This window comes from Coffea eugenioides, chromosome 2, assembly GCF_003713205.1.
Source record: "Coffea eugenioides isolate CCC68of chromosome 2, Ceug_1.0, whole genome shotgun sequence".
In the NCBI taxonomy this organism is placed as follows: Eukaryota; Viridiplantae; Streptophyta; class Magnoliopsida; order Gentianales; family Rubiaceae; genus Coffea; species Coffea eugenioides.
This window is the reverse complement of record NC_040036.1, coordinates 68,606,561-68,621,031: the sequence shown is the minus strand read 5'-3', so window position 1 is coordinate 68,621,031 and position 14,471 is coordinate 68,606,561. Positions and strand designations below refer to the sequence as shown.

General features: G+C 36.8%; 2 protein-coding genes across 3 annotated transcripts; both read left to right on the top strand.

Moving 5' to 3' along the window:
• The first annotated feature begins 1,177 nt into the window (after positions 1-1,177).
• Positions 1,178-4,355, top strand: LOC113762401. Its single transcript, XM_027305845.1, has 2 exons — positions 1,178-1,588; positions 3,409-4,355. Exons 1-2 carry the CDS (start codon positions 1,251-1,253, stop codon positions 4,061-4,063), a joined length of 993 nt encoding a protein of 330 aa, XP_027161646.1. The 5' UTR covers positions 1,178-1,250; the 3' UTR covers positions 4,064-4,355.
• Positions 4,356-5,559: 1,204 nt separating this feature from the next.
• On the top strand, positions 5,560-11,425 carry LOC113763650 (protein translocase subunit SecA 1-like). Of its 2 annotated transcripts, none has more exons than XM_027307530.1 (5): positions 5,560-5,799; positions 6,415-6,563; positions 8,001-8,162; positions 9,888-10,003; positions 11,061-11,425. In XM_027307530.1, the coding sequence occupies exons 1-5, from the start codon at positions 5,592-5,594 to the stop codon at positions 11,104-11,106; spliced, it is 681 nt and encodes a 226-aa protein (XP_027163331.1). In that variant the 5' UTR covers positions 5,560-5,591; the 3' UTR covers positions 11,107-11,425. The 2 variants fall into 2 exon arrangements, with proteins under 2 accessions (XP_027163331.1, XP_027163332.1); XM_027307531.1 differs by lacking the exon at positions 11,061-11,425 and adding an exon at positions 10,379-10,434 and having other exon boundaries at positions 5,561-5,799.
• Positions 11,426-14,471: the final 3,046 nt, after the last annotated feature.

The window sequence follows — 14,471 nt, the reverse complement described above, 5'->3', positions numbered from 1 at the left end:
GTGTAGCCGAGGTGGAAGCCTGAGGTGCAGAGGTCACCTGAGCAGCAGACCAGGGACCTGCCCGAGCTCAGGGATCATGTTCAGGACATGACTGCGCTCGGGTAAGGGATGAAATGAGGTCACATCGGCCGTATGGGGACCGCCGAGGTGAGCATCCTCACAGGTGTTGTGGAGAACGAATAAAGACAATTGAATATATACTTTTCTTCTGTACACATGTTGAGTTGATATGGAAAGCTGATCCAATAAAATGGGATGGAATCTAGGAGTTCAGAAATAACTTTTGACTTTGGTGGAACAACATTTTGGAAGCCAAGGAAAGACCTAAGAGGAAAGATCATATCATACCTAAGGGGAAAGATCATATCATACTGACGGTTAATACGCTACGATGGGTTTGGAAGTCGAGAAACCAAATTCAATTCAACAGCGAAAGGAAATGTTCTGGTATGATAGTTAACAAGGCAATGCATGAATGGATAGAACATCATATAAAGCACATCAGGAGGAGGCAGATGAAGGAAAAGAGAAGAATGAAGATATAAGAGTAGAGATCAAATCGCAACCACCACAGGAGGGCATAATCAAACTCAACATTGATGCTGCAGTAGACATTAAAAAAAAAGGCAAAGCTGGATGGGGAATTCTAGCTAGAATAGCAAATGGAGCAGTCATATGCATTTGGGTGGACCTGAACAAAGATGCCACTGGTTGAAGAAACAAGCGAATCAGGAATGCGCTTATCAAAGCAAAATTAGAAGGTCGGAGGAAGGTGAAAATTCAGTCAGCTTGCAAGGTGGTGGTGGAAAAAATCAATTTGGAGAATACAAATGATCCAAAAATAGGTACAATTCTCTAGGATATCAGAGTGCTTAGGAAAAATCTTATATAAGTGTTACTTGTCCTTTATTAAAATGCAAGGCAACCATGTCAATCACAAGTTGGTAAAATATGCCATAAACCTGCTTAGTGAAGTTGTGCGGAAGGTTACTTCCCTCTTTGGTTAGACAGTCTAGCTTGGAGAAGATGTGCTTTTACAGTCACATATGCATATGTTATTGTTTGGCAAAAAAAAAAAAAAAGAATTAGTTATTTCCAAAAATACTTAATCTTTACCTGAACCTTAGAAATAAGAACCCAAAATTCATATTCTCACGACCCAAACCTTAATAAAACCCACCCAAGCATCCGCCCATACGGGCACAGAGCCTAGCAGGGCAACAGGCAATCACTAAAAATTCTCACTCACTATGGCTCTGTCATCGGCAACATCACCAAAGGGGGTGGTGATATCAGTCCCAGTACTGGTTCTCTCAGTAGCCACCGCTGCAATTTTTTTCTTCTTCCTACTATCCTCCCTTTCTTCCTCCCCTCCTCCTTGCTCCTGCCCCACCACTCCTATTTCCACGGGGTATTCAAGAACTGATGATAAATCAATTGGGTTCTCGGGCCGGATCTCGGCTTCAAAAGAGGACATAGATTGGGTTAAATGCCAGATCGATGCCAATGGCCTCCACATGGCCGAAAATGTGCTCCGTAAAGGCATTAATCCCAGAACCCGCGAACAACAGCTCCAGGATCTCCTCCAGTGAGTACCCTTTTCCTCAGTTTTTTTTTGTGTTTATAACTAAATCAGGGATATTTCTGCTTTTTAATTTGCTTTTACGAGGTTTTAGCAATGTATGTTAAGATTTTTTTTTTCTTCTTTTTGATGTAATCGTTGCATCTTAGATGTGAAATTGAGGGTGGTTAAATAGTTTGTCTTATCCAATTAGTGGGTTCACGATATTGGAAGTGTTGTAAGTTTATGAAGTTCCAATTTTAGGCTAAGCATCAGCGGTTGTAGTAAATTGTTGGGTTTGCATTGGTTTTGATGTTAGCAAGGAAACTTTTGAGTCTTGTATTGCGCTTTTTTTGGTAGGGATAATTGTTCCATATGTGTTGATTGGGGTGTTATTGGCCAGCCTTTCGAGCCTAGGGGAATTGTTAGGTACTATAATTGTGGATAAGCCTGGAGTGCAAACTATTCAAGCTACTCGTCGGTAGCTTAATGCTTGGCTTGAGAAAAATTCGCCATATATGCTAGGTCATATGTTGTGGTTAAATATAGAGGATGTGAAACAGGGCTTTTGTAGCACTCAAGGAACCCTGTTCTGGGGATGAACATCTAGGAAATGAAGAAAACCCCTAACAGGCCAACTAACCATCAAGTTACTAGGGCAGTAGTTAACTCAAATGATTTGCACTAGCCGATGCTAGACAGGTTTGGTTGATATGTGAGAGGAGGATGTTATGTTAGATGATTTCATGCATTATTAGTATACCATTGTATGCTTTAACTGAGAATCATATGTGATTTGTATAATGTGCACTTTCCTTTAAAATGGGTTGATAGTATATCGTTGTACGCTTTAACTAAGAATCATAGGTGATGTGTATAATATGCATTTTCCTCTAAAATGGGGTGTTTTGTTTTGCGCTTGGGCTTTGACAGGCCTCTTGTGCGTAGGTATCTTTATGCCCTTAAGTACTGTGGTTGAATTGATACTGATGGATACTAGTAGGTAATGGAATCGTAACTTGGGTTCTGACAAATTTGTTCGTTATAGAACAAAATTCTGATTCTGTTTCTTATGCAGTTATGTGGACCTTTGGATTGTAGTGTTATTGTTTTCTTCTTTTCTTCTTCTTCTTCCCAGTACTGCTGTTTGATTGATTTCTTAACTGCCTTGATTTGCTGCGTGTTTGCCACCTCTGCCTGATACAGAGATTAGAGGTGTAAGTGGCAGGGGTTTGTAATTTTTTTTTCTGTTGTCCCCACTACTGCTGTTTGATTGACTTTGTCGCCACCTTGATTATGTTGATGGTGGTTTTTGGCGCCTCTGCCTGATAGAAAGATTAGAGGTGAGAATGGCAGGGGATGACAACATGGATTGCTATATGGATCGTAGCCTAATGGCATAATATTATAATCACCATGACCATGAGACTCTTGAATCTTTGGATCTTCCACATTGTTGATGAGTATACCAAGACAAAGCCTACCCAAGTATTTGCCTTTGTTATATGGTTCTCCTTTGATGATGCCTGATGTCTCATTAGTTAAATTACCTTCTTTTGTGTGGGTCTATTTTTAACTAGCCATATCGTCTTTCTTAAGGACTTATTTTAAAAATATATATGAACAATTTTTTTTCATATTTTTATAATGAAAGAATTAGACTGTCAAGCTACACCTCAACACTGGATGTTGCTTTTGACTTTTTCTTATATCTTTGCTCCTTTCTTTTTCTAAATCTTTTAATTGTTCTTTACTTTTGAGCAGTGGGTACGGTTGCAGTTAGCTTTTTAATGTCCATTTCCAGGCCATATTTGATAAATGATTGAATTATTTTTGCCATTTTTCAGGTTTAAGGGCATATCACACTATGAAGGAGAGGAAGGAAAAAATCACACTGCTCTTCCATGCCCTAGTGAGCTCCTCGTAGAACAGCACCACAGCAACTATGGGGAGCCTTGGGCTGGAGGCCGAGATGTTTTTGAATTCCTTGCAGAGTCAATCCATCTGACTCCTGACTCTCGTGTTCTTGAGATTGGATGTGGAACACTGCGCGTCGGCTCGCATTTTATACGCTACTTGAACCCCACACATTTCCATTGTTTAGAGAGAGATGAGCTCTCTCTAATGACGGCATTTAGGTACGAGCTTCCTTCTCAAGGTTTACTGCATAAGCGTCCTCTGATTGTTAGAGGTGATGACATGGACTTTAGTAAGTTTGGATCTGAAGATTTGTACGATTTGATATATGCAAGTGCCGTTTTTCTCCATATTCCAGATAAGCTTGTCTGGGTTGGATTAGAGAGGTTAGTGAATAGATTGAAACCTTTAGAAGGTAGAATTTTTGTGTCACACAACATAAAGTTCTGTTCGCGGCTGGGAGGAGAAGAATGCACGAGAAGGCTAAATCATTTGGGAATCGAGTATCTTGGAAAGCACACTCATGATAGTTTACTTTTTAATCACTATGAGATCTGGTATGAATTTAGGCGATCAAAACTTTGAGTTAGACAGAATATTTGTAGCCAAATTTCATGGCATCATGAAGCTCGATGGGGCTGCCCCAAAAACTTGCTGCAGTGACATCAACCATGTTGAGGCATTCTTTCTGTGCAACTTATTGTGCTGCATACTTGCCGTCTGTTGCTGATCTTTATTATAAGAAGAATCGGACTCATTCTCTACGACAGATAAGCTGAGCGGATTATGACTTTGTTCAAGTGACAAGACACCTGCTTCACGTTTTTCATGAGAAAGTGGGTATACATGCGCTTGTATTCTATGTGCAGACGCAGGTTGTGGATCGATGTTTGCAATGCTGGAGAGGGTTCTATCTGGAAACATCTGCTGACCTGCATTTCTCTCCAGTGAATATTGGACGATGGTCAATGATTTTGACGGACATCGACCAGTGATCCAAATTCTGTTTTTCATCACTGAACCCCATTCTGACTGACTTCATTTGTACTTCTATGACTGTTCTGCTTGCTTAATGATGAAAGATTTGCTGATTTCTGCCATGTTTAAGCTCTGGTTCTGAAGCAGCCAGCATCAAGGAGAGCTGCTCATGTCAAAGGGTACTTCACTTTTTGTATAAACCATTTTATCTAGGACAAACTTTGTGGTTGATCATAGCTAATGCCTACAACTACTTAACTAAGAAAGCTAGACGATTACTACAAGTGTCTTTTGCAAATAGACATTTCAATGCTTCAAGAATCCATATTCGTATTCTTTTCAAAAAAAAAAAAAAAAAAGAATCCATATTCGTAAAATCGGAATTTTAAGAGCCCTCAAATGTTCTTTTAGTCCATCCACTTTCGCAAAAATGCATTAGTTAAAGCTATGAAAAAATTGCTCAAGTCATGCGTAGTTTTTCAAATTGAAAATGTTACATTTTAGTCCCTTACATAATTAAAGCTTTTATTTAATGGGTGTATTTTCTCAATCTAAGGCCTTGTTTAATAACTTAATTCAACACTTAAAATTAATGTATTCAGATCGTTTGACAACAAAAAATTGAACATCTGAATTAATTAAATGACATTGAATTTCTTAGGCAAAATTTGCTTTCAAAATTATGTGATAATCTATTCATTTATCACTGAATGTGATATGCACTCAAATGTATTAGATTTAATACTTAATAATTTTATAATTTGATAGATTCATACTTCAGATTTCAAATTTCAAACTTCAATTTTCAGACTTCAGTTTTATCAAACGCATCCTAAATTAAAGTAGTTCAAAAAATTGGATTCGATCTCCAAAATAAAAGGCACAGAAGGTAAAAGTTCGGATGAAGAAAACATTTTTTCAAATTTAAGGGACTAATGTCAGAGCATATAACCAAAAACGAGAAAAACAAATAAATAAAAAGTTGATATCCTTGTGACGACGTCGTATTTACTATTCCAAAACCCTTGAACTAAAACCCTTTTTTCCTTGCGCTTCTTCCTCACTTGCACTCCGAACTCTGCATTAAACAAATTTTTTTTTTTTGCAAACTACTACTATTGATTCAGTTATCAAAATGCTTCGTCCGAGAAATTTCTTCATCTCTTCAGCCTCCGCATTCTTCCGTCACCGTCACGGCCACCTTCTTCCTTCACAGCAACGATGGATCTCCTCCACGTCGCAGCTCCATTTCTCGTGGATGGACAAGATCAAAGGGGTCTTCACCGGCCAAAAGACTTCACCCGATACCACCTCCACCTCTTCAGAGTCCTTCACTCTCCTCCGTAAGCTCCTACCGTCAACCCGCTGCCCTTTTTTTTTTTAATGTTCATTTTCTTTTCTTGTAATTGGTTGGTTTGAATTTTCATTATTGATAATATCTACTTTTTTATGCTGAAAGATTTTTGATATTTGAGATAGTGAAGTTTTTTTTATATAAAAAAATGTAATTTAGTTATGAGAAAATAAAATTGAATTTAAAAAAAAAAAGAAAACAGGTTATCCATTGTAGACAATAATGAGTGGGTTTGCCTTGGGGAGAATGGAAGTTTGGGACTATAATAGGATAAAAAACTCCGAATCGCAGAAAACCGGAGTTAAAATTTAAGGGGACAGATATTTTTAAACTTCAGCTGCTTTCCCTGTTTGTGGGGAATTTTGAATTAGGAGTGAGAATCATCTCTTGATAAGAAGGGCTAAAGGTGGCATCTAAGATACAATCAAGGTAGATAAGACAGGCTAAAGGAAGTTGTTGGATGCTACGACTGCTTAATATATGGTTATTATTTTTCTTGTACGTAAATGAGTTGTGTATTCACTAGAAAATATGTTATGTTGCTTGTCTTTTTCTTTTTCATGTGTACCAAATTTGTTGAGATTTTGGAGTTGATGGATTTTAGGGTTTGCGGATGAGTTGAGCAAAGCTAGGAAGGTAGGGGCATTCAAGCAGTATATAGTGGGGCGAAGTAGTGAAGCTACTTTTTCAGACGCTTTTGAAAAGCAGGAAGCTATAATTCGTTATCTAGGGGGTTTTGACGCTACTGGAGAGGTAGCCATTTGACTACTTTTCTATGTAAGATTTACATTTGCACAAGTCTTAGCAGATGGAGATTTTGTTTTTCCTTTGTGGAAACAGTTGTCATGATTTTACAGTATGGATTGAGGTCGCTCTTTGGTGTTAGGATAATGTGGGATATCTGGAATTTCTGAATATGTGGTTTCGTGGCTGAACGTCACTTACGCTTGTGTGCTCATTTTCATCATGTTCATACTTCGTGCTTTACTCTGTCAAAATTGAAATTTCTTTTAATACATTGTTATATAAGAACTGACAAAGGGAACTTTAGGGAGCTATCTGTGAATTAGAATATATGTAGTGAGTGCAGGTTATGGGCCTCTGTGATGAGGACATCTTTGGCAAACACAAAGACTGTTACACCTAAGAACACCGGATGCTTATGAAAGTAATAATTTTTCATGACAGTAATGTTTCATTTGCTTGAGAAGGTGCTATAACTGAACCCATGGAAAGGTGGCAACCACTTGATGTTGCAGAGTATGTACTGTCGGATTTTCATGCTTGATACTTTCTTCACAACTGTAGTATAACCATTGTTCTTCAATGGAGAACAGCTTTCTGCCTTATACTGGAAAAAATTGATAATGCAAGACAGTGTAGAGAAAATGCTTGTATAAAGACAAACTCTTTTCCATGAGGATTAGTTTTATGAGACTGAGATATATGCCGAAACCACAGCAAACTTCAACTCTTAAAACATGTCTAATGCTTTTCTTTATTACTCTTATCCTGCATCTGGCCAATTGTGCATATCAAGTTGTCAATGTGCAGAATTTTACAGACTTGAAATGGTGTATCTGGATCTAGTAAGGCTTATTCTCTCTATTGTAGCCCTGCCAAAACTAAACCCCTCTAGCCCCCAATCTTCACTTTAAAAGAGGAAAAAGAAACAATAGATGATTGAGGAAAGCTTGTAATAAAATGGAAAACTAAACCTCTACATACTACATAGCAGATGAACATCTGAAACTTTTCAATTGTCAAGTGTACATTCAGATGGAAACCTTGGGAACATGTAAGCTTGTAAATAGCTACTATGGACTATGTTTTTTCCCATAACCAAGCATCTGACCTACTCCCATGGTTGTCACCTAAAAATTGCGAAGCTGTTCCTGCTTAATCACCCATGGAATTTCTACTTGTTGGGTTGAAAATCAACCATGTTGTTAGGCATTTCTTTCATGATTTTTCTGATAAGTAGGTCTTGATGCTGATGCATTCTGAGTTATTGTACTGGAAAAATATTTGAAGTTGATATTGGTTCATAATTGCAAATTTTAACCAATATTTTAACTGAACAGCATACCCAACTTGGCACATCCATATCTTTTATTATTTTTGCCTTTTGAGATTGTTCATGGGGCTTTTCTTTACACACTTTTCCTTATAAAGTTATTCATTTTGTAGAATCTCCTAACAAGCCAAAAGCAAGAGGCTGCAAAGCACTGTAATTGCACAATAGCAGATGTTGAAAATGCACTGGCAAAGTTTACATGGGCTAAAGAAGCACAGAGAAAAATTGAGAAGTTAAAGGAAGAGGGTAAACCAATGCCGAAGAGTTTGGATGAGGTACTTTTTTTTCATTTACGAACAATGTTGTCTTCATTTTGCTCTGAAGAGTTTTACCTATCTTTCTTTATACATCCTGGATACTTCTGTATGAAGGGGTGTGCTTGTGCTGGCTGGGAGCCTGGTACTCTTTTCTGTGTAAGCATGTGATTGGTTAAGTTTGTAATAATGTGATCAGAAATTGTTGATTGCATTTGTTCCAGAGTCCCAGTGAGTTAACTGATGCATTCTAATTGATGTCTATGTTAATTTTATGCGGTTGCATCCATTTCAGTTTGTGTGAATTTTTTGGGGTAGCAATATTCCTATTTTTTTGAAGAGGTCTGAATTTTGTTCTCAGTTATGAGTTAAGAGCTTTTCTTTGTTCAAGGCTTCATAAGCACTGAAAGAATCCTTACAGCGGGTGAATCCAAGGTCAGCCAGCCAAAATACCTATAAAACATCTTAAACAAATAACCATGCTTGTCTAAACAAAAACAAGTGGATTTACTGAATTGCATCGCAATAACTTAATTTTGTATCTATTCCCTGGTATTCCTGACCTGACTAGTTATATATACCAAATCTCAGTTTTCACTGTTCTCCAAACAGCCTTGGGGTCTTATTTGGTGGTCTCTCAAAAATTGGAAAAGAAATTTTTGTGGTGCATATTCTTCCATCATCTTGGTGCTTGAATCCTTTGAGCTATTCAATACTGCTAATTCAGGACTTAAGAACTTGATAGTTATCGCTGGTTTTATCTTTCCTGTCTGCTTTGGCAGTTGGCTTATTCTGTCAAGTGAAGATGCTTTTCTGTTATTTGAAGTTCACTTTGTTTTTATCATGGATATTTTGTGTTTTTGTTTTGTGTTTTTTTGGTAAACTTTTTTCTAGTGTAATAGGATATAACAAGATTTTGGTACCTGAAATGTTTGATCTACTATGTCTTTTGTAACTTGTGTGAGATATACTTCACCATGGAGAAGAAGGAAAGAAGAGGGGAAAAAATTTATCTGGGAATATAGGAATTGCAAACCATTATGGCCACTCCAATCTAGTCTGTGTTGTGAGATTTCCTGAGTACATGTGTTGCATCTTACTTTTGAGGTGAAATGTTAGTTAATGCTTAAGTTTCTGTAATGTGTTTTCTTTTCAACTGAAAAGCAATTGCCTACATCTGGAAAAATTGATAGCTTAATCATTAGATAAACTTTTCCATACAAATACTTGTTCTATCTATGGAATATCAATCATTTGAAGATTTGAACAGTTCGTTTTCTAAAGGATAACCAAGGTGAATTGTGAGAAATTATCGTCAAGTGACTTTTCAAAATAGAGATGCTGTTGCTTAAAGAACAGTAGGAACATGAGTATTTATTTGTGTTGCTTGCTTATGGGAACCAAAAAAGTGCCAGATTATAGTAGTTGCTTTGGATAATACATTTATCAACTGTTCTATGATTCTGGAAGTTGGATAGTGATGTTATGAGAAAAGACACTTTGATTTGCGCATCATTTCCAGTTTTGTTGACCTGGTGAAAGGGGGGTGGGGGTGGGGAAGAGACTTTATAATAGAGCATTCTCCATTCTTTCATTGCTATGTTGATGTGATTCCTTTCATAAAATCTGCTAAAAAGATGGAGCAATTTTACCATAATCTTCCTTGATTATGAAGATTCAGAAGGCCGCAAGGTGTAGTTGATGGACAATAGGTGAATTTTATTAGTTGCCTTCGTTTATCTATAGGTCCAGAAGTTGATGGGATCAACCCCAATGGATGTTGCTCGGTCAAACTTGGCTAAGAGTGGGCAAATAAGTAGGAATGCACCTTGTCCTTGTGGGTCCAAAAAGTTATACAAAAGGTACTTCTCCTTAACTGTTGATGAATAATACTGTGTTTTTGAGAGTTTTACTCTTCATGTTGAGAAGTGGTTCAGACTTTGCTGTTTAAGTAATAAAGCACCATGATGCACTTGAGATGCTATATGAGACAGGACAGTTTATAAAAATTTTATACAGTCAAAATAATATTATATGAAGACGAGCTTCCTCAATTGGATGATTTTTTTCTTTGACAGTGTTATATTTTCTCAGTGATGCATCTTGATTTGAGGGCTGGTAGTAGCATAGTTTTCTTTATACAATACAAAGGACCAGAGATGACATTCCAGTACAGATTGTCTCAGTGCATATTATTCTCAGTTTTGATTTTTATAGCAAATGCATTATTTTTCTAGGTAAAGGAGGGAAAGATCTACTTGATGCAAGTTTTGCAAGACATTTTCAGTTGAGGCAAGGGGCATAATCCAAGTATACGTATCTAGTTTACTTGAATTGTTTCCTGGGGGAAGTTCCTTGAACAATTCAATTGCCGAACCCCGAACTTGATAGCAGTGTGTGAAGTTTAGCTTATTGTATCTTACTTTCTTTCCTAACAAGATTTGATAAATTCCAACTTTCTCCTAATGTCCAAAACGTGAAGTCGGTGTGATCAATTATATCATTTATTTTTTAACTTCATTACAACCCAAAAACACTATCTCTAGTTTACTTGAGATGTTTCCTGCAGGAAGTTCCTTAAACAATTTTATAGTTGTCCATATAAAAAATGGCCAAAACCTGAATAGCAGCTTGTGAACTTTAGCTTACTGTATTTCATATCCTCACAAGTTTCCATTAATTCCAACTTTCTCTAAATATCACAATGGAAGTTGTTGTGATCAATTATACCATCTATTTTAACCTTTTTTACAACTGAAGGACACTATCTTGTGGTGTGATGTTGGCATTATCGCATAGAAAATGTTCACTGGTATTCCCATTAGTCTCTGTAGTTAGGAGCACTGTTTCACCTTAACGAATGTTCACAAACTTTTTATTTTGTTATTTCAAGGCTTATCTCTCATGTTTGCTTTGAAGGTGCTGCGGAAAGGATGGGAAAAGTTTAGGTCAAACAAAGCTATAAGTACAGAGAATGCTTCTTATATGAATTCTGGATGGAGATTTTGGAGAAAGGTAAACCTGAAGTTGATCTTTGGTAAGAATGAAGTAAAGAAGGTATCTAGACTGGATTTATTATTTCTTTTTCTGATCAGAGTACGGATGTACCTCATATTGGCTGATCAGATGAAGTTTTGTAAGTTGCATCTTTAGAACAAAAGTGAATTAATCTTTCCACAGGAAGTGAATAACGAAGTCCCTTATCCTCCTCTTGTACTGTTCTATTCTTCCCTCCTGAAAGACTGCATTTTACTCCCTAGTGAATACTTTTACCAAATTTTTCGAGAGAATCAAAAGCAAGTTGAGAAATGCATGATCTGAGATCTTCAAAGAAAGCTAGATAATGCACTAAATTGTGTTTGATGAATAGTGTCTGTTTTACGAGAAGGAACTGCTCTTCAGTCTTAAAAACTTAATCTTCTCACTGTTAATAGTGTCTGTTTTCATCTCCTCCTTTCTTCTTTAAAGTAAGGTGAATGCATATAGTGTTTGATGAATGCGAGACAGCTCTCAATGAAGCAACCTAGAATATTGAAAAGATAGGCTGGACATTCTGAACTTGAAATTGTCCACCTTAGGAATTTGGCAATGGTTTAAATCCCTGTGTTCGTCAGATTTCTTAGAGGTAATGGCGATAACATTTGCACCCATAATTCCCATTAAGAAGGGAAGATTCCATCAGATGCAATATTGGAAAAGATAAACAGACAACAAAGATAGCTGGAGTATGCGAAACACAGCAGGAATTTGGGGACTACCATTTTAGCCTTGGCAAGTCCTCCATCGTAACACCACATTCGGTTGTTTGGAAAAAAAAAAAAAAGAAAAAAAAGCAATACCTTTTCTCTGTGAATGAGAATAAATTATCGAGCGTATGACTAAACGGTTTTTTTTTTCAAAAAAAAAAAAAATCCTGGGCCATATAACAAACCTTTTTAAATTTGATTAGTCCAAAATGTAATCTAATCGTGCTTGATTAAATTAGTTCAAAATGTGATTAAGACTGTTAATAGGGTCGGGTTAACTCGAATTCAGTCAATTCGACCTGATAAAAAGTTCGACGAACCTAACTTTTCATTGGATTGGGTTAAGTTTAGATTTAAATGTTAGGTCCGAATTAAATGTGAGTCGAGTTTGGGTCTTACTAGACTTAAATATGATATAGGTTAAGTCCGTTAATCTGTACCTATATATTTAGACAAAAGAATGACGAGAGCCTTAATCCCTTTGGTTTCTCACCTCTCCTATTGGTACACTAGCCTCTACTTTTCCAATCTCCACTCCACCTGTACGATTGGCCTCTCCAATCTTCACCTCTAATCTCCAATCTCCACATCCGTAAAGCATACATTGGTAGTTTCAATGACAAAGCATGCAATTTTGTATACTTTATTAGCTTAATCTCAACCTGAATTGATCACCTTCATATCTTGGTCTATTTTCTTCTTTCTTGTAGGTTCTTGTATGACTCGTGGACAAATCAATTTGTTTACTTCTATTTGGATTCAAATGCTGTATTTCTGTTCAAATTTGGACACTATAAACAAAATGAGTGGAGAAATATTAGTAGGTGCAAATTGAGAAGGTTATGGAGAAGTTCCAACCTTTGAATATGTATTGACTGATAATCATATTTTATTACTATTTTTCATGTATTTTGAACGAATTAGATAATTATTATTGAAAATTTTTTGATTTATATACTTTTTTTAAAGGGTTGTTGTTGGTTTGTGTATAGTTTTAATGTTGTGGATGTTAAATTAGCTTTACGAATTTATAGTTATAGTAATTATATTAAAGAAATTAAGGAGTAACAAGTGAATTTGGACTAAGTCTGAATTAAACTTAAAAACCCAAATGTTTTGTAAGTCAAGTATAAGGTTCACATTTATTAATCCAAAACTCATGATTTGAAACCCGAAAATCTTACTAATTAGATGAGTCGAGTCTGGATTTGTTAACGTCCGGTTCAAATGGCCCTGATTGACGAGCTTGATTGACGAGCTTAAATGTGATTTTCAACTTTTTATCAAATAGTAATGTCGAAAAAAAATAAGAACAATGGGAATATGAGTACTAAATAGATTGAATGCTAAAATAATTATATAGTGGAAATTGAATGTAGAGAAATGCTTTCACTTGGAAATTATATGTATTTATGAGAAAGCGCCAGTGGCCAGTCTACCTAAATTTGCAACTTTTATCGGTGCCGGCTGAGAACTGGATACAAGTATCTACCAGATGCTGTTGAAAAACATGTATTTTGTAATCCCGGACATCATGAAAGCGGCAGTAATAGGGTGAAGGGGTTCTTGGCATTGCTTCCTGGAAGAGTCATTCTTTCATGCAATTTTCGGGTCACCATTTCTTGATGGTGCTGAATTTCTGCTTGGATTGATCTTCACAGAAGAAGTCCTGCATGTTTTGCACCCATTAGTATTTAATCATAACATAATTGAATCATAAATACCACACTCCGTGAACCATTTTGTAGACTGACACAGTTCCTAAATTTTTGATCAACTTCATTGCACCTACTCGAACGCTAAAATCTAACAACAGAACACCAAAATAATTGCTCTTTATTTATTTTTCCCTTCTGCTATGGGTACAAAAATTGTCACCCTCGTTCTATTGCCATTCTTTTTCTTCCTCCATCTCGTTCTGGCAACAACCAGATTCCCAGCAACCTCACTGGCTACAGCTATTCAAGGAGAATGGCGTCTCTTGCAGGAATGTATTGGCATATCAGCAATGCATATGCAACTCTTGCACAACAACAGAGTTATTATGTTTGATAGGACTGACTTTGGCAATTCTAATATCTCTCTTCCGGGCGGGCGCTGTCGTCGTGATCCACATGACGTAGCACTTAAAACGGACTGCACAGCTCACTCTGTTCTGTATGACATTGGCACCAATAACTTTAGGCCGTTAATGGTACAGACAGATACTTGGTGCTCTTCAGGGGCAGTCCTCGAAGATGGAACACTGGTTCAAACAGGTGGATACAATGATGGAGATCATGTTGTACGAAAATTTTCCCCTTGTGGTGGTGAAGATTGTGATTGGGTTGAGTTTCCAAATGCTCTTATGAGACGTAGATGGTATGCAACAAATCAGATTCTGCCTGATGGAAGAATAATCATAGTTGGGGGGAGAGGACAGTTTAATTATGAGTTTTATTCTCAACCTGCAACCGGTTCCTATGATCTGGAGTTTCTTAAAGAAACCAAGGATGAAGGTGAGAATAACTTGTATCCATTTCTCCATCTCTTACCAGACGGAAACTTGTTCATTTTTGCAAACACAAGGTCCATTTTGTTTGAC

Coding starts and splice junctions, on each gene's coding strand:
- LOC113762401 (XM_027305845.1), top strand. CDS start 1,251: ATGGCTCTGTCATCGGCAACATCACCAAAGGGGGTGGTGATATCAGTC. Junction 1,589..3,408: donor CAGCTCCAGGATCTCCTCCA/GTGAGTACCCTT, acceptor GCCATTTTTCAG/GTTTAAGGGCATATCACACT.
- LOC113763650 (XM_027307530.1), top strand. CDS start 5,592: ATGCTTCGTCCGAGAAATTTCTTCATCTCTTCAGCCTCCGCATTCTTC. Junction 5,800..6,414: donor AGAGTCCTTCACTCTCCTCC/GTAAGCTCCTAC, acceptor GATGGATTTTAG/GGTTTGCGGATGAGTTGAGC. Junction 6,564..8,000: donor GTTTTGACGCTACTGGAGAG/GTAGCCATTTGA, acceptor TTCATTTTGTAG/AATCTCCTAACAAGCCAAAA.